We start from the raw sequence: 23,551 nt of genomic DNA, 5'->3' as shown, positions 1-23,551 counted from the left end.
CAAAACAGAAATCCTTGCTCTGGATCATAAATTTAGAGCTGGGAGGGATCTTAGAGGCCATTGAGTGCAGCCCCTCCCATAACTCCATTTTGCAAATTAGAAAACTGAGGCATAGTTGGCCCAGGATCACTCCAATAAGTGTGAGGTTGGATTCGATCCCACATAATCCCAACTTCCTTGTCCATTGCCCTATCCACTACTGTACTATCCTGCTTTTGAAGGTTATGGTAATTGAGCTTAAGCTTTGCTCATCAAATCCATTTTTGCAAAGGGTCCTTCACACATGCAAGTGTTTTTAGTATACTAATATGCTCGTAAACTAATGGGCCTTTCCCAACTAATAATTCTTTCAACAAACATTAAGTATCTCCTTTGTAATTTTGTTGTTTTCCATTGTAACTTTTCACCTTCACGGTTTCTCCAGTGTTCATTTTAACTTGATTTTTTTTCTCCTTTGAGGATGGAATTGAATGACTGTGGAAACAATCTCCTTGCAAACAGGCCCCTTTAGTGACCTCATGCTGTTTATTAGTGTTCTCCAAATAGAGTTCACTAACCCTAGAAATGGCATTGAAGGCAAGGAACAGACATTGATGGAGTTTCAGAGTGGGAGAAGCTGCAGAGTTCTCTGGGCTACTCACTAGGCTAATTGGATTGAAGCAATTAGAACGTCCCCCAAGCCACCACTGCCACCCAGGTAGAAGACACTTGGCTCTGGCAAATCCAACTCTTGGAATTAAATGTGTGTTGCCTCTACCAGTTTGATGTAGCAGTTTTTCCACCAGAGGGCACCAGTGGCTCAATTCTTTGAATAACATCTGGGGAAGAGATAGTTAACCAAGTCCAAATAGGTAGTCCATTTAACCAACCCAGGTTATTTATGTGTAACGCTTCTCAAGTTCCTGTCTGTATTTAAATGCTCTTATTCCGTGTATTTTGAAGAATCTTGTTTGTGTTTGTGAGACCTCCATACTACTCAAGTCCATTTCTTATTCATTTCTCCATCTCTAGGCAACTTTGTAATAGCTATTTTTTGAAATTAAAAACCTGAATATTTCAGTTCCTTTTCCCCTGGCTTATGCAGATGAGTAGCACTGCTTTACAATTTTCTTTGCTTCCTCTCACACATTCTCCCTCCCTCTTGCCAGAAGGGTAGGTGGAAGAAAGAACCTATTTCAGTCAGAGCTTGTGGTCGGCTGCAGACACTTAGGCTGTGTCTCATGTGAAATTGTCTTTTTTGGGGAATCTGTCATACCGATTGGTAGATGTCTTATAAAATGGTTATTATTTAGGATAGAATCCATTTTCCTTTCCAAACAAAAGTGGGCAGGAGCTCTCAATGTGTGGTGCTAGTGAACCCCTTGGGGATGGATTTCCAGGGTCTACGAACTTGTATTTTAAAAAAATATATTTTAATTACTGTTTTCAACATCATTGATTTCCTTTGTCATCTTATGAATTTTCTTTTGTGCATTTAAAAACGTTTTGAGAGATTTCAGCAGACTGCCAAAAGAGTTCATGATAGAAAAGGTTTATCTTCAAGTGCAAGCACTTCTAAAAGCTTGTGTAATATATATATGTATCACATGCAAATATCATTCATCTTTGTATCCCCTATAACCTCTTTCAATAAAAGTTTTTTGAAGCATGTATGGTGTGTGTATATATAGTACCTTCTGATCATTTCTCTTAATTGCTGGGGAGGGAAAGGCAGATGCTTTTAACATTTTTGTACCTGGAAATGGTGACCAAGTCAAGAGAAAAGTGAAAGGGAGTTTAGTTCATTAGCTTGCATCCACAAATGTACATAACTGTACTACTAAACTATAACTGTACATACTAAAACACTTTGCAGATGTTAGTTCAGAAAAGGCACTGTCCATTGAATTAGAGCCATACCAGTTTTCCTACCAACCAATACCCTAGTTTAGACCCTTATCACTTTTTCCCTGGAATACTGCAGTAGTTTTCTAAGTGGTCTTCCTGCCTCCAGTCTCTCCTATCTCCAATCCATCATCTGTATAATTGTCAAGTATTTCTAAAGCACAAATCTGATCCTGCCCCAGTTTAAAAAAGCTTCAGTAGCTCCCAGTGACCTCTAGGATAAGATACCCCCATCTTTCCAATCTGTCTTCCCAGACATTTCACATTACTATTGATTGATCAAATTGAACATTCTGGCCAATCCAGCCTACTTGTTGATCATTGTGTGCAACATTCCAGTTCTATTTCTATTTCTTCGCCCAGGCTCCCCCCATCCCCCCTCCCTAGTTATATTTAAGACTCTACTTCAGTGCCACCTCTAAGAGGCCTTTTGTTATTTTACTGGTCATCATTTCTACTCCCCAAATTAATAACTACTTTGATAAGTGTTTTGTGTTGGCTTATTTCTGCATGTGTTGTTTCCCCTCAGTAGAATAAAGCTCTTTGTGAGCAACAACCGTTTTCATTTTTGTCTTTATGTTCCCAGCACCTGGTGCCTGGTAGGTAAACATTTAATTGAATCCCTGGTGTAAGCTTACAAGCATAGAATAAAAGAGAGTAGGCTAGGGACTGGCCTGTGATTTCATTAGTATGGAGAATTCCTATGTGAGAAATCTCCTTCTGCCTATGCAAGTCACATTTTCCTAGAGCACTGAGTAGAGTTGGGTGACTTGCCCAAGGTCACATAACCATTATGTGTCAGGGATGGGATTTGGACCCAGTTTTCATGGCTTTGAAGCCAGGTCTCCATTATACGACTGCTCAGAAATGAATACCCACTTAGATAAATGAAAGAAGGGTAAGAAACAGCCTTCAAATACTTCTGCTAGTTTGGTTATTTTTCTGTTCTTGGAGGATGAAAGATGGGCAGGAGTGGAGGGACACATAAGTATTGAAAAAAGATGTAGTAAAACAAAATGGTGTTAAATCTCCCTCTTTCTAATCTTCAGTCTCTTCCTATCTGCTAGCTTCTTCCCCACGATCACAAAGATGAGCCGTCTCTATCCTTTAACTTTCACTAAAACCTTCCATTTTTCCATCCCTTATCAGTTGAACTTGCAAAAGCTCTCTACACTCAAGTCTCCACTCAACTCCTTTTGCTCTCTAATAGCAATCTAGCTTGCAACCTTGCTATTCAACAAAACTATTTTCTCTTATGAGGAAACTTCCTCTACCGATGTAGGTCACCATAGCACTTACAGTCTTGGAAAATTGGTGTTGAGAGGTTAATGACTTGCCTGGGGTCACAGAGCCAGTGTGTGTCAGAATACTTGAATTCCAGCCTCTAGGCCAGCTCTCTATCCATTATGCCTGGCTACCTTGCACGTAAACACTTGACTAGCTTGGGATATAGTGAGCTTCTCATCACTGAAAGTTTAAGCAGTGGGTTCTGCCATGTCTACCGTACAGATGCTCCCCACAGTTGATGGGAGTTTGGATTGCCTCTAAGATGTTTTCTCATGCTTGACAGTCTGTGAAGGCAGAATTGGGGAAAGACCCCCTGGAGTCTTAAGTCCTTCTGTATGGTAACCAAACCAGATCCCTGGTATTCCTTCCTTAATTCGAGTCTCAGGTTTCAGCCCAGATGCATAGAAATGGGAGAAAGAAGATGGTACATCTGCCTCTTCCCTAGAGGCCTCTTGTTCCGGCTCCGGGAAGTTGGCAAAATCTAGCAAAGTTTAGTCTCTTAACAGCCAGTGGGGACCCTGCCTCTAACTCCAGTGCTAAAACAACTAATTTTCCAACCCAGCTGTTCAACCACACTGATTTTAGTTTAAATGCATTCTCTAGAAACCTTTGAGGAAGCTCTCGGGAAACCTCCTCAACTCCACTCCTCTTGGGTACATTATGAGCTGGCAGATTAGGGGGTAGAATGCCAGAGCACACTCACTGGATAGCCAGTCCAGCACACCCCACCCTTTGCAGCCTCTGTGGAGCATCATGCTTGTGTATAAGAAGTTGGGAATGTATTTGCATCTAATCTACCTGCACCCCTTGGGACTTAGCATTTGCAGATCCTTTTAGTTCTCTGGACTGGTAAAGCTCTGCAACTTTAAAAATAGTGCCTTTGATCTCCTGCTTGTGGCAATGGGATTGTCAAATGTGGGGGAGGTGAACAGGGCTTTGCAAACCAAACCTTTGATGTTGAGGAGCTGAAAAATCTGAGCTGAAAAATTTGTTGCAAATGTTAGACATTAACATGCCTGGAAAGAGGCAAAAGAAAGCAGGTCTTCTCACCCTCCTTTCCTCGTTGGTCGCATACTCAGCCTTTGGCTTCAGAGTCCTTGTGTTCCTATCTAGGATGCCAACCCCCGGCAGCTTGGGGAGAGCTCTGTGTTGGCCTTGGAAATGGTTCCCCTCCAAAAAAAAAAAAAAAAATCTCGTTCCCACCCTTTCTTGGCGGTCTTGTCAGTGATATAATCAGGACAACTTTCTCGAGTCTGCCTGGGATGGAGTGGAATGACCACTGGCCTCAAAGTCAGCAGGCTTGGTGCTTGAGTCAGTGCGACCTTAGGCAAGTCAGCTTACCTCACTGAGTCTGTTCCTAAATGAGAAGATTGGACTAGGTGAGATAAAATGGGTGAAAGGGGAGTAAGGACTGGCCAATGAGGGCTCAGTCCTTCGAGGTTGCACAATAGGCGCTGCCTGGCATCAAAGCACATGGAGGCTTGGTGAACCTGCTTTTTGAAATTTTTGAAAGAAGGGCTATTCTCTTCCTGTGCAGGTACCCTAACTCTTTATTATCAGCTTATTGAATGGTAACGAAAAGTCTTTTAATTGACTGCTGAGTCAGAACTGTATGTATACAAAAGGATCAAAGAGAAGAAATCTCTTCCCTGTGTTAACCAAAGCAACAGCTGCCCTCACCTGGTTGTCTTGTGGCCATGAACCCATGGCCTTGTTCCTTATTTGTTCTCTTCACTCCTGAGCTCAAATGAAAGTTTCAGAGATGGAGCAAACTAAGTTAAGACCTTGTTACCTTCAAAAGGTTAGAGGAACCACGAGAGGTCCAGCAATTACATTAGAGTTGGCTGGTAGCTGGAGTAGCCAAGTCTAGCAAAGAGCAAGCCTGAAGAGGACCACTTGACCACACACAGCAGTCGATCAACTCAGCAGCTAAAGCATCCTGTCCTGTGAGCAAGTGAGTGACTTGTCTGTTGACTATGCCATACTCAGAAGTTAACTTGGTGGGGAGGAATGTTGGTTAATTGATATTGAGGAGAGATCAACTGGTAAAATTAATATTGGAGACAGAATAACTAGCAACTGATATGGAGAAGTACATATCAGATTGGGGTTTGTGAGCAATAGTACCAGAAAAACACCTTTCCCCACCGAAAAAAAAAATCCTCAGAATCCTGCTGGGGAGAAGTAAATAGCTGCCACTGGGCAACCAACCTGACAGTGCAGGTAGGGGTTGGGAGAAAAAGATCTATAGCCTATGCCTTACAAAGGCACATAGGTTAATTGTCAAGCAATAGAGAAAAGTGGGATTTCTGTTCGGACCTAATCAGGGACTAAATTTGAAGGCTCTCTTAAATAAATGAATTGAATGAAAAAGCATTTATTAAGAGTGTGCAGTGTTCTAGATACTGTGCTAAGGAGCTGGGAAACAAATGTGAGACAGATTCTGCCCTCAAAGAGCTTACATTCTAATAGGGGAAGACAATGTTATTTAGGAGCTAAGTAGCCAGGGTAGGGTGTTTTGGTCTGGGAAATCACAGGGGTGGTGAATGGAGCAATACAGCAAAATGAGGTACCTATGGTCAAATAGGAAGAAAGTGTTGGAGGCTGGATTCAGAATCTGACTTCAAGAGACTGGGCAAGTCAGTAAGAATTCATTAAGTAGGGGGCAGCTAGGTGGTGCAGTTGATAGAGCTCCAGACTTGGAGTCAGGAGGACCTAAGTTCAAATCCAGCCTCAGACACTTGACACTTACTAGCTGTGTGACCCTGGGCAAGTCACTTAACCCCGATTGCCTCACCAAAAAGAAAAAAAAAAAATTTATTAAGCATTAACTATGTGCCAGGCACTGTGTTAAGCACTGGGATACAAATAAAAGCAAAAATAAACCCCAAAACCGTGCCTACCTTCAGGGAGCTCCCATTCTAATGGAGGAGACAACATGCAAAAAAGTATACTTAAATAATATGTCTAGTGCAAATGGGAAGTCATCTTAGAGAGGAAGCACTAGCAAAAGGGGAAGAGGTATGGAGGAGAACTTGGAATTTCCTCCTGCAGAAGGTGAGGTTTAAGGAAAATCTTGAAAGAAGCCAAGAAAGCCAGGAGCCAGAGGTAAGGAGCAAGAGCATTCCAGGCATAGGGAACAGACAGTGGAAACACAGAAGACGTGTGTGTGTGTGTGTGTGTGTGTGTGTGTGTGTGTGTGTGTTTATGTTTGGCAAGGCAATCGAGGTTAAGTGACTTGCCCAGGGTCACACAGCTAGTGTCAAGTATCTGAGGCTGCGTTTGAACTCAGGTCCTCCAGACTCCAGGGCAGGTACTCTATCCATTGTGCTACCTAGCTGTTCCCTCTTATGTGTGTTTTTAAATAAATGGAGGAAGTTGCCACAGCTAGAACTAGATCAGAAATAGAAGGAGAATGTGTCATTCTCTTCTACAGGGAGGTTTCAAAACTGGGCCAACAGCTGCATGAAGGCAGGGACCTGGATAGAATCATCTCAGAGCTGAGAGCAGCTCTATTGAAATGTGGTTGGGCAAAGCACAACGCGGGGGAATCCTGGGGTCAGAGAACAAAGGGTCTGCTCTGAACACTAGCATCATCTTCACTGCTATAGTAATTCATTGGCAACACCGTTCCCCCACTGTCGTCTTTCCTGACCTTCTTTTTGTTGCCGTGATTGTTTTTGTTTAATCAACTTTATATATGAAGAAAAGTGAACCTAACAAATACAGATGGTCTCATGCCGAATCTCTTTCCTGGCTGCTGGCTCCCCTGGGCCCCTGTGTTCTATGTGAGTACTCTGTAGGGGCTGCTTTGATCTGCCTCAGCTGCTCCCAAAGGGATAGTCACTGGCATAGATTAAATATTTACCACCAAGCTGGTCCCCACAGCCCTGTAGGCCCATTCCTTTAATTAAAGATTCAGCGCGAGGGTGGTGTTTGCTGGGCAGGGAGGGAGAGGCAGCACTGTGAACGTGGTCCCTTTAGGGGAATGGGACTTTGATTTCTCTTTCTCTCTTTTGTTCCCCTTTTCAAGAGTTTTGAAATCCCTGTTCTTCCAGAGTCAACAGTGAAAACTGATTGAGAAGAAAAAGGTCTGGACTCAAAATGAGCTTTGTGACCTTGGGCAAGTCACTTTCCCCTCTGAGTCTTACTGCCTTCATCTGCAAAGTGGGGAAATAGTAATACTCACACTCGTTAGTTCACAGGGTTCATAAAATTATAGATTGTTTTTATTGATTTATTTTTTTTTTAAATTACTTATTTTATTCTGAACTTAAGAAATAAAGCAAATATTTTCATAATAAAGTGGGACAGAAAAACAGAGGATTGCACCTGAAATTGCAGATCCATTATGTACAACTTGCCATTCATTTCAGATATACAACAAAGTTTTCATGTGACTTTCTTTTTTTCCCCTCCCCTGCACCCCAAACTTTGAGATGGCTACCATCAGACACAAGTCTATATGTGTGTATATATATATATACATGCACCCACACCCACATATGTATATGGATATGATCTTTGTGGTTAATTTGGGTATTTATAATAGAATGACTTGGTTGCTCCAAGCTGTTCTTAAAATAACACTGCTGTTACTGTATACAGTGTTCTCTTGGTTCTGTTCATTTTGCTCTTCATTATTTCAGGAAGGTCTTTCCATGCCCTTCTCAAATCATTGAGCTCATTATTTCTTATAGCAAATAATATTACATCATGAACACAAACCACAATTTGTTTAGCCATTCCCCAGTTGAGGGGCATCCCCACAATTTCCAGTTCTTTGCCACCACAGAAAGAGCTGCTATAAATATTTTTGTACATGTGGGTCCATTTCTCATTTTTACGATCTCTTTGGGCCCTAGAAGTGGTATTGCTGGATCAAAGGCTATAGGCAGTTTAATAACTCTTTGGGCATAATTCCAAATCTCTCTCCAAAATGGCTGGATCAGCTCACAGATCCACCAACAATGAATTAAGGTCCCAATTTTTCCACATCCCCTCCCACATTTGTCAGTTTTCCCTTTCTATCATTTTAGCCAATCTGATAGGTGTAAAATGATATCTCAAGGTTGTTTTAATTTGCATTTCTCTAATGAATAATGATTTAGAGTATTTTTTCATGTGACTATAAATTGTTTTGATTTCTTCATCAGAAAACTGCCTGCTCATATCCTTTCACCATTTATCAATTGGGGAATGACTCTCATTCTTGTATATTTGACAAAGTTCTTTTTATATTTGAGATGAGACCTGTATCTGAGGAGCTGTCTATAAAGCTCCCTCCACCCCCAGTTTTCTGCTTTCCTTATGATCTTGGATACATTTGTTTTATTTGTGCAAAAACTTTTAAATTTAATGTAATCAAAATTATTTTACATCTTACTACACTATCTCATGTTTGTTCATAAATTGTTCAGCTATCTGTAAGTCTAATAGATAATATGTTCCATATTCAGATTTTCTTGTAATATCCCCCTTTATATTTAGGTCGTGTATCCATTTTGACCTTATTTTGGTAAATGGTGTGAGATACTGGTCTATGCCCAGTTTCTGCCAGATTGTATTCCAGCTTTCCCAACAATTTTTACCAAATAATGAATTCTTGTCCCCAAGACTTAAGTCTTTACACTTGTCAAACATTGAGTTACTATATTTGTTTGCTATTGTAGATTGTATATCTACTCTGTTCCACTGATCTACCTTTCTATTTCTTAGCCAGTACCAGATAGTTTTGATAGTTACTGCCTTATAATATAGTTTAAGATCTAGTTCTGCTAAACCTCCTTCTTTTACATTTTTTCATTAGTTGCTTTGATATTCTTGACCTTTTGTTCTTCCAGATAAATTTTACTATTTTTTCTAGCTCTGTAAAGTAATTTTTTACTAATTTAATTGGGATGGCATTGAATATATAGATTAATTTTGGTAAAATTGTCATTTTTGTTATATTGGCCCTGCCTATCCATGAACAATGAATATTTCTCCATTTATTTAAATCTGATTTTATTTGTGTACAAAGTTTTTTGTTCATATAGATCCTGGGTTTGTTTTGGTAGGTGTATTCCCAGGTATTTTATACTGTTTAGAGTTCTTTTAAAAGGGGTATCTTTAGCTATTTTTTCCTGCAGGATCCTGCTGGTGATATATAGGAATGCTGATGATGTATGTGAGTTTATTTTATATCCTGCTACTTTGCTGAAATTATTAATTATTTCAATTAACTTTTTAGTTGAGTCTTTAGGATTTTCCAAGTATATCATTATATCTTCTGCAAAAAGAGATAGTTTTATTACCTCATTCCCTATTCTGATTCCTTCTATTTCTTTTTCTTTTCTTATTGCTATTGCTAGGATTTCCAATACAATATTGAATAATATTGATGATAGTGGGCATCCTTGTCTCACACCTGATCTTACTGGGAAAGCTTCTAACTTGTCCTTATTACAGGTAACACTTGCCAATGGTTTTAGGTAAATACTTTTTATCAGTTTAAGGAAAAGCCTATTTATGCCTATACTTTCAAGTGTTTTTTAATAGAAATGAGTGTTGTATTTTGTCAGATGCTTTTTCGACATTATTGATATTATCATATGATTTTTGATACTTTTATTATTGATATAATGAATTATGTTAATAGTTTTCCTTATGTTAAACAATCTCTGCATTCTTGGTATGAATCCCACTTGGTAATAACATATAATCTTTGTAATATATCGTTGTAATCTTTTAGCTAGTATTTTATTTAGGATTTTTGCATCCATATTCGTTAATAAAATCAGTCTATAATTTTCTTCCTGTTTTTACTTTTCCTGGTTTAGGGATCAGTATCATATTCATTTCATAAAAGGAATTTGGTAGGATTCCTTCTTTGCCTATTATTCCAAGTAATTTATTTAATATTGGAATTAGTTGGTCTTTAAATGTTTGATAGAATTCACTTGTAAGTTTGTCCAGTCCTGGTGCTTTTTTTTTTTTTCGGAAGCTCATTTATGGCCTGTTCAATTTCTTTTTCTAAAATAGGCCAATTTAGATATTCTATTTTTTCTTCTGCTAATCTAGGCAGTTTATATTTTTTTATTAATTAACTTATTTTTAGTTTTCAACATTTACTTCCATAAGCATTTTTTTTGCATTTTTGGTGAGGCAGTTGGGGTTAAGTGACTTGCCCAGGGTCACACAGCTAGTATCCATAAGCTTTTGAGTTTTAAATTTTCTCCTCCTCCTTCCCTGCTTCCCTCCCCAAGATAGTGTGCAATTTGATATAGGTTCTATATATACATTCCTATTAAACATATTTTCACATTAGTCATGTTGTGGAGAAGAATTAGAACCAATAGGAGGAACCACAAGGAAGAAGAAACAAAACAAAACAGAAGAAAAAAAATAGCAAACAGAATGCTTTGATCTGCATTCAGACTCCATAGTTCTTTCTTTGGATGTGGATAGCATTTTCCATCATGAGACTTTTGGAGATGTCTTAGGTCCTTTCATTGCTGAGAAGAGCTAAGTCTATCAAAGTTAGTCATTGCACAACATGGCTGTTACTATGTACAATGTTCTCCTGGTTCTGCTCACTTCACTCAGCATCAGTCCATACAAGTCGTTTTTCTGAAGTCTGCCTGCTCATCATTTCTTATAGCACAATAGTATTCCATTACATTTATATACCACAACTTGTTCAGCCATTCCCCAAATAATGGGCGTCCCTTCAGTTTCCAATTCTTTGCTACCACAGAAAGAGCTGTTATATGTATTTTTGTACATCTGGTCCTTTTCTAATTTTTATGATCTCTTTGGGGTACAACCCTAGAAGTGGTATTGCTGGGTCAAAGGATATACACACTTTTATAGCCCTTTGGGCATAGTTCCAAATTGTTCTCCAAAATGGTTGGATCATTTCCCAACTCCACCAACAATACATTAGTGTTCCAATTTTCCCACATCTTCTCCAACACTTGTCATTTTCCTGTTTTGTCATGTTGGCCAATCTGATAGGTGTGATGTGGTACCTCAGAATTGTTTTGATTTGCATTTCCTTAATCAGTAGTGATTTAGAGCATTTTTTTATATGACTATAGTTAGCTTTAATTTCTTCATTTGAAAAGGCAGTTTGTATTTTTGTAAATTTTCTTCCATTTCATTTAGTTATTAAATTTATTGGCATATAATTGGGCAAAATAACTCCTCTTAATTGTTTTGATTTCATCTCCTTTGGTGGTATATTCACTTTTTTATTTTTGATACCAGTAATTTGGTTTTCTTCCCTATTTTAAAAAATCATATTAGCCAATAATTTTTTTATTTTTATTTTTTTCATATTAACCAATAATTAATCTATTTTACAGATTTTTTCATAATACTAACTCCTAGTTTCATTTATTAAATCAGTGGTTTTCTTACACTCAATTTTATTAATTTCATCTTTAATTTTTAGGATTTCCAAATTAGTGTTTAATTGGGGATTTTAAATTTGTTATTTTTCTAGTTTTTTTTTTAATTGCATACTTAGTTCATTGTTCTGTTTTCTCCTTTTTATTGATATAAGCACTTAGAGATATACATTTTCTTCTGATTACTACTTTTGCTGTATACCATAGGTTTTGATATATTGTTTCATTATTGTGATTTTCTTTAATGAAATTTCTGATTGTTTCTATTATTTATTCTTTAATCCATACGTTTTTTAAGATTAGGTTGTTTAGCCTCCAATCAGTTTTTTTCTGTGTTTCCGTAGTCCCTTATTAAATATATTTTTTATTGCGTTATGGTCTGTAAAAGAAGTGTTTAGTATTTCTGCTTTTCAGCTTTTAGCCATAAAATTTTTGTGCCCTAGCATATGGTCAATCTTTGTAAAAGTCTCATGTACCACTGAGAAAAAGGTGCATTCCTTTCTATTTCCATTCAATTCTCTTCAGATATCTATCATATCTAGCTTATCTAAAATTCCATTCACTTCTTTAACTTCTTAATTTTTTTTTAAATTAGATTTGTCTCATTTTGAGAGGGGAAGATTAAAGTCCCCTATTGTTACAGTACTAATATATATATATATTTCATGTGTAATTCATTTAACTTTTCTTTAAAAATTTAGATGCTATGGTATTTGGTGCATTTAAGTTTAGTATTGATATTGCTTTTTTATCTATGATACCTCATAATGTAGTTTTCCTGTTTATCTCTTTTAATTAAATCTATTTTAGCTTTGACTTTGAGATCATGATTGCAACCTTTGCCTTTTTTTTTTTTTTTTGCTTTGGCTAAGGAATAATACGTTCTACTCCAACCTTTTACTTTAATTCTGTGTGTATCTCATTTTTTTTTTTTTTTGGTGAGGCAATTGGGGTAAAGTGACTTGCCCAGGGTCACACAGCTAGTAAGTGTTATGTGTCTGAGGCTGGATTTGAACTCAGGTCCTCCTGACTTCAGGGCTGGTGCTGTACCACTGCGCCACCTAGCTGCCCCTGTGTATCTCATTTTTAAATGTGTTTATTGAAAGCAACATATTGTCAGATTCTGATTTTTAATCCATTCTTCTGTTCTTTTCTGAATTCTTCCCATTCACATTCAAAGTTATAATTACTAATTGTATATTTCTCTCCATCCTATTTTTTCTCACTGTTGCCCTTCTCAGTCTCTCTTTTTACTCTATCCCTCCTCCAGTTTCCTTCTAACTACTACCTCCCTATTCCACACCCTTTTAAAAGAATCTCTTATCCTCTCCCCTAATCCTCCTTTTCCTTGTTCTACCCACTCTTCTAAGGGTCTCTCTTTTTTCTTCTCCCCCCATCCTCATAGATCTTAATCTACATGCCCTTCTAAATGCCCCTCCCATCCTGTTTCTTTATAAATTTAGAAGGCTCTTATACCTTTCTAGATGTATGTGTCATTTCCTCTTTAACCCAGATCAGATGAGAGCAGGGTTCCAGCACTACCAGTCCTTGACCCCAACCTGATTCCTCTGTTTCAGTTCTTCCTCTTGTGCCTCATTTGTATGAGATAATCACTCTTTTTACCTTTTCCTACACAGTTTTGCTTTTTAGAATCATCATATCATACTCAGCTTATCCCTAATCTTTCTTTCAAACTACCCAATTACTATTGATAGTCTGAAGAATACAGCTTGCATTTCCACATATAAAAAGTAAACAGTTTGACCTTATTGAATCCCTTGTAATTGGTCTTTGATGCTTACCTTATATTTCTGTTGGATCTTATATGTCAGAATTTCCATTAAGCTCTGGTCTTTTTGTGACAAAAACCTGAAAATCTGTCAATTCATTAAATGTCCATTTTTTTTCTTTCAGAATGATACTTAACCTTGCTAGGTAAGTTATTTTTGGCCACAACCCCAGTTCTTTTGCTCTTTGATATATAGTGTTCCAAGACCTGCGGTCTTTTAGTGTAGCCACTGTTAGGTCTTGTGTAATTCTAATTGTGACCCAACAGTATTTGAATTGTTTTTCCTTGTTGCTTGTAGTATTTTCTTTATAACTTGGGGGGTTTTGAAATTTGGCTATGATATTCCTGTAGATTTTCATCCTGGGATCTTTTTCAGGTGGTGATTAGTGGATTTTTTCTATTTTTACTTTCTTCTTTTGTTCTAAAACTTCAGGGCAATTTTCTTTAATTATTTCTTGTAATATTGTATCAGGACTCTTTTTTTTTGATCACAGCTTTTAGGTAGTCTGATAATTCTTATGTTTTCTCTTCTTGATCTGCTCTCCAGATCAGTTGTTTTTCCTATGAGATGTTTCACATTCTCTTCTTTTTTTTCATTCTTATTTTATTTGTTTGTTATTTCTTCATATCTTATGATGTCATTTACTTCCCCTTGGCCAATTCTAGTCTTCAAGTTGTTTTTTTTTTTCCTTAAGATTCTGGATTTCTTTTTCCAGTTGGTTGACTTTCTTAATTTTCTTGGTTTTCTTGAATTGTTCTTTTTTTGTCTAATTTTTCCTCAATCTCTCTTCTTTGATTTTTAAAGTCCTTTTAAAGTTCTTTCAAGAACTCTTTTTGAGCATGTGAACATTTGACATTACTCTTTGGGGTAGGAGAGGCTTTTTTTACTTCAGTATTCTCCTCTGAAAATGAACCCAGGTCTTCTCTATCTCCATAGCAGCTGTCTGTGGTTGGGTTCTTTCTCCTTTGCTTATTCATTTTTTTTTTTTATTTTTAGCAGTTTGTTATTATAATCACCTCTAGTCCTAGGGTGTGGGGGATGGTGCCTCTGGCCTTAGGTCCTTCTTACTGTTATTTTCTGAGCTTTGTCCAGGGCCCAACCTCAGCACTCCTTTCCTTCTCCAAGCCACGGCTGGGGCCCCCAGCTTCATTGTGCTGGAAATGCTCTTGCTTCCTGAGGACCTCCAGTGGCTGTAACTTTCGGTTCTCCTCCTGTGGTCTGGAACTGAAACCAGGAACTTAGCTTTCCTGTTGGTGCCCATATCCAGCAGCATCCCTGCCCCACTGTTGCTGCACTCAATGGGCATGTGCTGGTTCCTTCTTGCTTTCACCTTCAGCTGCAGCCTGGGACCACTTCTTGGCAGCCCAGCTGGGCCTGGCATCTCTTGGCGGCAGAGGTCTTTCCATCTTCCTCTGCTCAGATGTCTGACCCCACACACTGTCTGTGAGGTGAGAATTCCTGTGGCTAAGGCTGAGGCTACCTTCCAACCCAGCTGCTTCCAGGGCTTGTTTGTTGTTTCAGCAGAGATAGCCTGGAGCAGTTCGAATTCCACACAGGCCAAATCTTCCCTCAGGTCTTCACCAGTTGTCCCAGGGGGACCACTGCTCTGTCCCAATTCTTGTTCTTTTTTGCCATTCTAAGTTCACCCTGAGGTGCTATTTTGTTTTGTTTGTGGAAGAAATCTGGAGAGCTTGGAATTTTCTGACCTATTCCACCATCTTCCCAGAATCCCCCCCAAAATCATAGGTTAAAATCTAGAAGGGATCTTGGAGGTCATCAGTTCTAACCTCATTTCAGAGATGAGGAAACTGAAGCCCAGAGAAGTGACCTTACCCCAGGTCACAATGTCTGAGTTAAGAGTTGAACCCAGATCTTTCTGACTATGCCCGGTGCTTTGTCCACCACACTGTGCACTTTTGTTGTGAGAAACTGCTTCCCAAAGCACTATATAAATGTAAGCTGTTTTTATTATTATCTTCCAAATTAGGAATAATGCACATGATCACAGTTGCAGTTTGGAGGGGGCAATCTAGTACAACCTGTGGCTGAATAGGAATTTCCCCTGCAATGTACCCTCCAAGGGGTCATCTATCTTTTGCCTAAGGACTGCTATCTTTTGTCTGAAGACCTCCATCAAAAGGAACTTGCAGCTTCTTAAGGTAATCCATTCTACTTTTTGGGTAATGTAGCTCTAATTGTTAGGGAGCTTTTCCCTCTGCTCCTTCTCTGCAACTTCAAAGATCATAGATTTAGAGTTGGAGGGGATTTCAGAGGTCCGCTAGTCCACCCCCCGCCTCAATTTACAGATGAGGCACTGTGCTACAGAAAAATTAGATTTCCAGATCATACAGGTAGTAGGAGTAGGTAGGAGAGCAGAGATTTAAACCTGGGTCCACTGATTCTAAATTATATTATACCTGTGACTTCTGAGGTTTTTTTTTGTTTTTTTTTTTCTGAGTTGATTTCTAAGGGCTACTTCAGTGCCTGAGTCCCCATGTCTTACAGAATCTCCTTCAATTAATCAATCAACAAACATTTGTTAAATGCCTGTGATCTACCAGGCACTGAAGGAATTGAATTTGAGCTTGAGGTTATGTTGACCTGTGACTTGTGACTTTGCGTTTTAGCATAAATGAGATGTTACCTTGGTCAAGTCATTTGCTTTTCTGGGCCTCAATTCTTAGCCCAGTGCCTTGCACATAGTAGGCACTTGACAAATGCTTGTTGACTTGACTCCAACCTCCTTTTCTTGTTTTTTTTTTTGTTTGTTTGTTTTTTTAGGCAATTGGGGTTAAATGACTTGTCCAGGGTCACACAGCTAGTAAGTGTCAAGTGTTTGGTCTGAGACCGGATTTGAACTCAGGTCTTTCTAACTTCAGGGCCAGTACTCTATTCACTGTGCCACCTAGCTGCCCTTCTAACCTCCTTTTCAATGCCCTCTGTAGAATGAGGATGATAATACCTGCCCTCCCTACCTTCCAGGGCTGATGTGAGAACAAATGGAGACTGCAAATGAGAAGGCACATTGAAAATGTTAAATGTGCCTTGCAAAGGGAGAGGACTGTTTCATCAATAAATGTGTAGGCATTGACATAGGCTGCTAGTTAACAGTAATTATTAGTGACATTTCTATCTTGCTTCATGCTTTACAAAGCTCTTTTCATCTATTATTGATTTTCCTCCTTATAACAGTCCTTTGAAGTAGGTAATATGAGTCTTATCGAGCCATTTTATAGATGAGAAAACTGAGTCTATGAGCGATTAAGCACTTTGCCTTAACTACCTTGGGTAGTTACTAACTAGTAAATGGCAGAATTAAGATTTGAGCTCAGGTATCCTGACTCCAAAATCCAGTGCTGTAATACCACAGCTACCCCTCAAATGGTTGCCAATGTAATTGAGTTTCACCTCCCCCCCCCAGCCCACTGGCTAAGAGACTCCACATGATCCCTAAAGCTGAATTAGAGCAGAGATTATTAACCTTTTTGTGTGCTATAGACCCCTCTGGCAATCTGATGAAGCCCTTCATAATGTTTTTAAATGTATAAAATAAAATACATAGGATTATAAAGGAAACCAAAGCTTAGTGACATACAGTTGGTCAAAATATTAATAACAATCCGGATCTACACAGGGTGTCACAAAAGTCTTAGTGGAGTTTAAAGCATATTCTTGTAGTTTTAACTTTGAAAAAACATAATAGCTTAAAACTACACTGACTTTTGGGACATACTGTCTTGTGTTTTAAGGTTTGCAAAGCATTTTATGTGTGTTGAGTCATTTGATCCTCACAATCACTCTGTGAGCTTAAAAAGCAAATGAACCAATGAGTTCATTGACCTAGGTTAAGAACTCCTGCAAATGCAATGGAAGGGGGCCCAGTGAAGTCTCCTTGTCAAAATCTCCCCAGCCTGTCCGTGCCACATGCTCCCTTTCTGCCGCCTCCACCTGGGAGTTAAGGAAGCATATCTCCAAACATGAGTTCCTTGGAATCACAGCTATTTCCCCTTCGATATCTGTTGACGTGAACTATCCAGCAGTGCAGTTTACAGTTGGCTGTTTAAGGTGTGCAAAGAGCGGTGCGATGCTTGAGGGAATTGCAGGTACAAGCACTCTCCAAATAAGGTGAGCTACAGGTTCAAAACCAGTATTATGACATTTTCAGTAGCTTAACTTGGACTTAAAACTCTGATCCATCTCTTCTGGGCCTGGCTTCTCTGACCCTGACCCTTCTGCTCCCAGTCCAAGGTTCTCTTAGCCCCTTGCTGCCTGGCAAAGTTGGCCCTTAGATCCAACCCCTTGGTTTCATGTTGAAACCATCTTCACAGCCGCCTAAATCCAACCTTAGCCTGTTAAGAGACTGGTGGAACCCAGTGTTCTTCCTTCAGGCATTATCATTTACTGGCCCACATCTGTGGGCTCAGGGTTGTTCACATTCAGGTAGGAATTATTTAACAGTCCTCCAGTCAAGCAAGAACCTTTGCCTCAGTGTCCAGTTCATCTATCTCAGAGTCTTTTAACTGCTAGTGTCTTGTATTGATTGATGTTCCTGGAAAAGATTCCTCACCTGCCTCCCTACATACTCTGACCTCTGATAGCTGTTTCCCTTTCAACCACCCGATTTTCCTTCTACCCACATCCAATCTGCTCTGCTACTGTCCATGGTCCTGAACCTTACAGCCTCTTCTCAGTACCTCACCTTCTCGTGTTTTTTGCTTGTCACTCAGTTCCAGGGTAACATGTCTAATGTGAAGCCAGCCAGAGAGAGTGATACTTAGATGTCATATGTGCAAGAATGCACTCTTTCCCTGCTATTATTGCATAATTTGGAAGTATGCAAAGAAAGTGATTTTGTTCATAGCCTTTGACCCAGACATTCCACTTCGAGGCATTTGTCCTAAGGATGTAAATGACAAAAAGACTATACACACACACACACACACACACATACGCATACATATGTGTGTATGTGTTTTTATACGTGTGTGTGCACGTGTGTATATCATATATACATATATATGTAAATAAAAATTTTGCTTTTTTGTGGCAGCCAGTGTTCTTAAACAGAGGCTGAATGAGTACCAGCCAAGGATGTTGTCAAGGGCATTAATGCTTTAGGTAGGCATTGGACTAGATAGGGAAAAGATAGGGGACTCCAGGAGTTCTGAGGACCCTTCTTACTATGTAATTTTATTGTTTTCATCATCTATGGGCTTTTGCTCAATTGACTATTGTAGGCTGCCTGATGAAGTAGCAAGTTTCTTATCTTTGGAGGTTGAATCATAGAACATTATAGTTGGAAGGGACCATGCTCAGATCCAGCCTTCTCATTTTATATTTAAGAAAACAGAGGCCCAGAAAATCAAAGTGGCCTTCTTGCCCAAGATCATGTATAGTAGCAAAACCCAAGCCATTTCACTCCCACTTCAGTGCTTTAAATTTTTTTAAGTTAATTAATTAATTTTATATAATGCTACTATTCAAGGAGAAACTGGGTGGCACCTTTCAGGGAAAATATGGAGGGTATTCCTGCCCAGGGCTGGGGGTTGTACTGGGGTGATCTCTGAGGTTTCCTCCAATTGTAAGACTGCAATTCCACATTCAGAGGAGGGCAGAGTGAAAGAGACATTCTCTGTGTTTAAATGACACAGTCCCAAGCATGTGTGTCAAATTGAGTGAGTGGACTTTAGAGAGTCTGGCCTTTGCAAGTCCATAAAGACTTTTTATGATAGAAATAACTACCTCTCCCCTATCATAAAGCATGCATCAGAGAATACAGCCACCTAGAAAAGGAAGCTTTTGTTCTTTCTTCCCAATTGTGCCAGGTGCTGGAAGAGTTGATCTCTTTCCTAATAAGAACAGGATTATTGAAGTCAGCATGGTTTCCACGGATCAAATGAGAGAGTAATTGTAAAATGCTGTCACGTAGTAGGCATTTAATAAATGCTTATTCCCTTCCCTTTCTTCTTCTTTCAACAGGTAGAGTGGGTGAGACCAGAGAGGAAACTGTCATAGAATGTTAAAGCTGAGCAGGACCTTAGGGATCCCTTCGTCCAAGGGTTAGCAGCCTTTTAAGTGAGAAGAGCTTTTTTTTGCAATATTCTTGGACTATAATGTTTTGAAAAGCTTCGTTATATTTGATAGATATGTATGTGATTGGAATTACAATTCAAAATGCTCCAGACTTGAATCCACTTCCTCCCCAACCTCTTCCTCCTTTTTTGAAGGTGGGAGCCTGAAAGAAAAATGGAAAAAAGAATGGAAGTGTCTCCCTAAATCCAAAAAGACTCATTGAGAGGTGCTGATTTAGAGGTACATTGTCCAAGGATACATGGAAGTAGAAAAACTGGACAGACTTATAAGCAGATCAAGAGAAGAAAATAGAGACTTGTTGGAGTGATTCCAAAAAAGAGCACTTTCAGGCACCTGAAAGAATGAAAAGGACATCTAAGTGCTTACAGTGTGCCAAGTACTATGCTAAGTAATGGAGTAGAAACAGAAAATCAAGATGGTTCCTACTCTGAAGGAGCTCACATTCTATTTAGGAGAAAACACATATAGAGGGGTCCAGTGGTAGTAGCTCTGTGGTAAGGTCTGGTGGGCCTCAGTCTCTTTTTTTTTTTTTTCTTGGTGAGGCAGTCAGGGTTAAGTGACTTGCCAGGGTCACACAGCTAGTAAGTGTCAAGTGTCTGAGGCTGGATTTGAACTCAGGTCCTCCTGACTCCAAGTGGTGGGCCTCAATGTCACTGATTGTAGTGGGTGACTCTGAGTATCCAAGCACTGTGAGTGGCCATGTCCTGCCTCATAGGGTAAAACTTGAGAGGCCCAGCCCATGCCTTTTGGGAATGGGGAGATGGGACACCCATGCAGCTCTGGGTCAGAAGTGGGGGAATGTCCAGCTGTGAGGGGGAAAAGAGAAGGAGACATTGATAGGCTATGGGCTCCCTACATTACCTAATATTCTGGGCCCAGGCATGGCGGGATCTCACTTGACATAACATTTTTGTGTGAAGAATGATGTTATGGGACCTGGATTTTAAACAGTAGAAGGTACAAATAGTCAAGAAGCAGTTTGGCTACGGAGGTGTGAAAGAACCATAATGATCTTGGAAGCTGAGGCACAAATAAAGTGGGTCCATAGGACCACTGTTTAAAGTAGTACTAGAGATAATTGGCACAGATTACCAAGAAACAGAAATTGGAGGAGATGGCAGGCAAGTGACAGCTCAGAAATGGAACAGAAAAAAAGCCAGGCAAGCAGCATCTTCAAGGTAGCAGTGACCAGAGGCCTTTCCCAAGGCCACAAAACTCATAAGCCAAGATTTTAACCCACATCTAATTTCTTTTTTTTTTTGTAAACTTTCATTTATTTATTTATTTATTTATTTTCCCCACATCTAATTTCAAATCTAGTGTTCTTTCCACTATATACATATTATCTGGCAGCCTCCTCAGGGCCTCCCATCCCATTTCCTAGACTAAATCTGTGCATTATATCAGGGGCCATCTCAAGATGAATAAATTTGAACTCAGGTTGTCTGATTCAAAATTCAGTCCACTTTATACCATCTCATGCTATCTCCAAAATCTAGTGAGGAGGAGAAAAACTCAGAAAAACGTTGGCAGTCTTTCTCCTTCTCCCTCCTATCCTTGTCTTTTATAAACACACATATGGAACTAAACAGATACTTCACAAAATCTTGAAGGAAATTCTTTTCTTAAAATTTTATTTTTAAGCAATTGGGGTTAAGTGACTTGCCCAGGGTCACACAGCTAGTAAGTGTCAAGTGTTTGATCTGAGGCTGGATTCGAACTCAGGTCCTCCTGACTTCAAGGCTGGTGCTCTATCCACTGTACCACCTAGCTGCCCCTCTTTATACTTTTCAAGAAGGGAGTTGAATGGTGGTGTTAGCTGAGAAGAGCAAGAGGTCAGGGCTCTTTTGCCTTTAAAAAATTCTCATTATGTTGAAGTGAGGTTGAATGAGAGGAGGGATCATTCTAGCCTCCAAGTCTTTTCCCCCATTTATTTTTGGGAGGCAATCAAGGTTAAATGATTTGCTCAGGGTCACCTAGCTAGTAAGTATCTGAGGCTGGATTTGATCTCAGGTCCTCCTAACTTCAGTGCTGGTGTTCTACCCACTGCATCACCTACCTGCCCCGCCTTCATTTTTGGTGAGAAAGTAAAGAACAGTGGTTACCATAGATCAAGGACTGGGCCAAACCACTTATTTCTGCATTGGTCCCATACCTCCTATAGTGTTCTATATAGGAAATAAGACCCTTCAACCTTTTCTGGGAAACAAGGTAGTACGGTGGATTGAGCATTGGTTTAGGGGTCAGAGGATCTGGTTCTGTTATTTGTTACTTGTCTTGGACAAGTCACTTACCATCTCTAGGTCTCAGTTTTGTCATCTGTAAAATGAGGGAGTGGAACTAGCGAGCCTTTAAGGTCTCTTCCAGTTTTAAATCTATGATCCTTTCATTTCTTCTGATAGTAGAAAGAATACTGAACTGGAATGGTAGAGCCCAGTTTGAACTGAGACCCGGGTGCTTACCCCAGCTCTGTCACTAACTAAGCATCTGTGTTTCCATGGGCAAATGACTTCACCTCTCTTTCCCCGAATTTTCTCCCCTATAAACTGGGGAGATCGATCCCTGATATGAGTACCTAAGAAGATAATAGATATTTAAGCAATTCAGGGTGTTTTTTTTGACATATCACAGAAAAACCTCATCATATGCAGAATTGAACCTCAAGAGATGTATTATCTCCCAAGTAGTCATAGCCTGGACACTCCTTCAGTCCTGGACCCTCTGAAAGCCCCCAGGTTCATAGCACGCATTCTGTGAGCATCTACTTAAAAACCTATAGGTCACGAGCCCCTACCTATATTCCTTTTAGCAGACCAACCAGAGGACGTTTACTTGAAATAAATAACTGAGAGTTCTTTATTTATTTATTATATAACCAAGGGTTAAATCAAGCAGGAAAATTCCCAGCACCCATTTCCCAAATGAGTAACCACTCCCTATACCATTTTTCTCTAGGTTAGTGCTAGGCTCCAAAGCTGCCTGACGTCGCAGCAGGAGCCATGTACTGACAAGTCACTCATAGCAGGGTGTTGAGTTAGTGTGTTAGATTAATATTTACAGCAGCAGTGGTAGCATTGTCTTCACTGGCTCTCTGGATTAACCATCCAGGGATTTTCATATACGTAATGAGAGGGACACAGACAGTTAATTTATGAACAGGTGCTGGAGCTTGGAGCCTGGCCTGCTCTGCCTAGGCTAGTCTCTCTTAACTTTTGGCTGGACAAGAAAACAACACTGGTCACCATACACCAAGCATCCCAAGCACCGTCTCTCCTGGCCCTGTGGCTCTGAGTAATGCTCTCTTCCGGCCACCCACCTCTGCCACTCAGGTTTAATTTCTTTCTGCTCCATACAGCATTGCAGGCTGGTGGAGTTCAGGACTTCTTGTCATGTCACTGCAGGCTACTAGACAACTGCAGACTGTTTCTAGGGACTGTTTCTTCCCATTGCTACCACGCCTTTGTCCCCTTTTTCATCACATTCACCCTTCTTGCCCCTAACCTCCATTCTCTAGACTGTCGTGACTGATCACTGTGTGTGGGTTTTGGTGGTGGGTGGAAAAGAGGAGTATGGGGAGAGGGAAGGATAAAGATAGCTAAATTACCACATAGGCTCATGGGAAATGTAGTTTCCCAAAAGAATATATCCATACCCTTTACACTGTTCAGCCAAAAACATAAGACAGTGATTACCACTGTCAGAACCAACAATCTTATGGTTTTTGTTTTGTTTTGTTTATTAAGAAAAGACAGGTGTGGTTTTTTAATAAGTTTGTGTTAATGTTGTCCAATGTTTTTGATCTCAATATTGTTACCATTTAAAGTTTCTTTCCTTTATAAAGTTGTAGTCTTTATGTTCCTTGCAGCTTTGATTCTGCTTTGGTCTCCTCAGGAGTTGCAGTGACCCAAAATCTGGAAAAGGGAGCCCTCGGCACCGTCAGACTGTTGAATGACTGAACAACAGAACATCAGAAACACATATGGTTTTATTAGTGGAAATAGCATTAAAGGAGATTCATTACCATCTGCCTTGCTGCTTCATCCCAGGGACCAGGGGTCCTTCCATCTGACTTGATGCTAAAATCTCTTCTGTGTGTTCTCTTCC

The 23,551-nt window shown here is 39.6% G+C and overlaps 1 protein-coding gene across 3 annotated transcripts in view; it reads left to right on the top strand.

The window, feature by feature from the left end:
- MDM4 (MDM4, p53 regulator) overlaps nucleotides 1–19,429 on the top strand; it is a 65,386-nt gene extending 45,957 nt beyond the window's left edge. Inside the window, exons 12-14 of one of the 3 annotated variants that reach the window (XR_003569925.1) lie at nucleotides 13,479–13,499; nucleotides 15,342–15,513; nucleotides 19,334–19,429. Coding sequence is in view for 1 of the 3 variants with exons in the window: in XM_027871617.1 (XP_027727418.1) it covers nucleotides 4,973–5,009 (37 nt within the window). In the remaining 2 variants the exon portion in view is untranslated. Of the gene's footprint in view, nucleotides 1–4,972; nucleotides 5,025–13,478; nucleotides 13,500–15,341; nucleotides 15,514–19,333 lie in introns of those variants that run through there. The other 2 variants (XR_003569926.1, XM_027871617.1) reach the window with 2 other exon arrangements.
- Nucleotides 19,430–23,551: the final 4,122 nt, after the last annotated feature.

Source organism: Vombatus ursinus, unplaced genomic scaffold (genome assembly GCF_900497805.2).
Source record: "Vombatus ursinus unplaced genomic scaffold, bare-nosed wombat genome assembly UNPS02014798.1, whole genome shotgun sequence".
In the NCBI taxonomy this organism is placed as follows: domain Eukaryota; kingdom Metazoa; phylum Chordata; class Mammalia; order Diprotodontia; family Vombatidae; genus Vombatus; species Vombatus ursinus.
The sequence above is the reverse complement of the archived record's forward strand: the minus strand, read 5'-3'. Positions and strand labels throughout refer to the sequence as shown.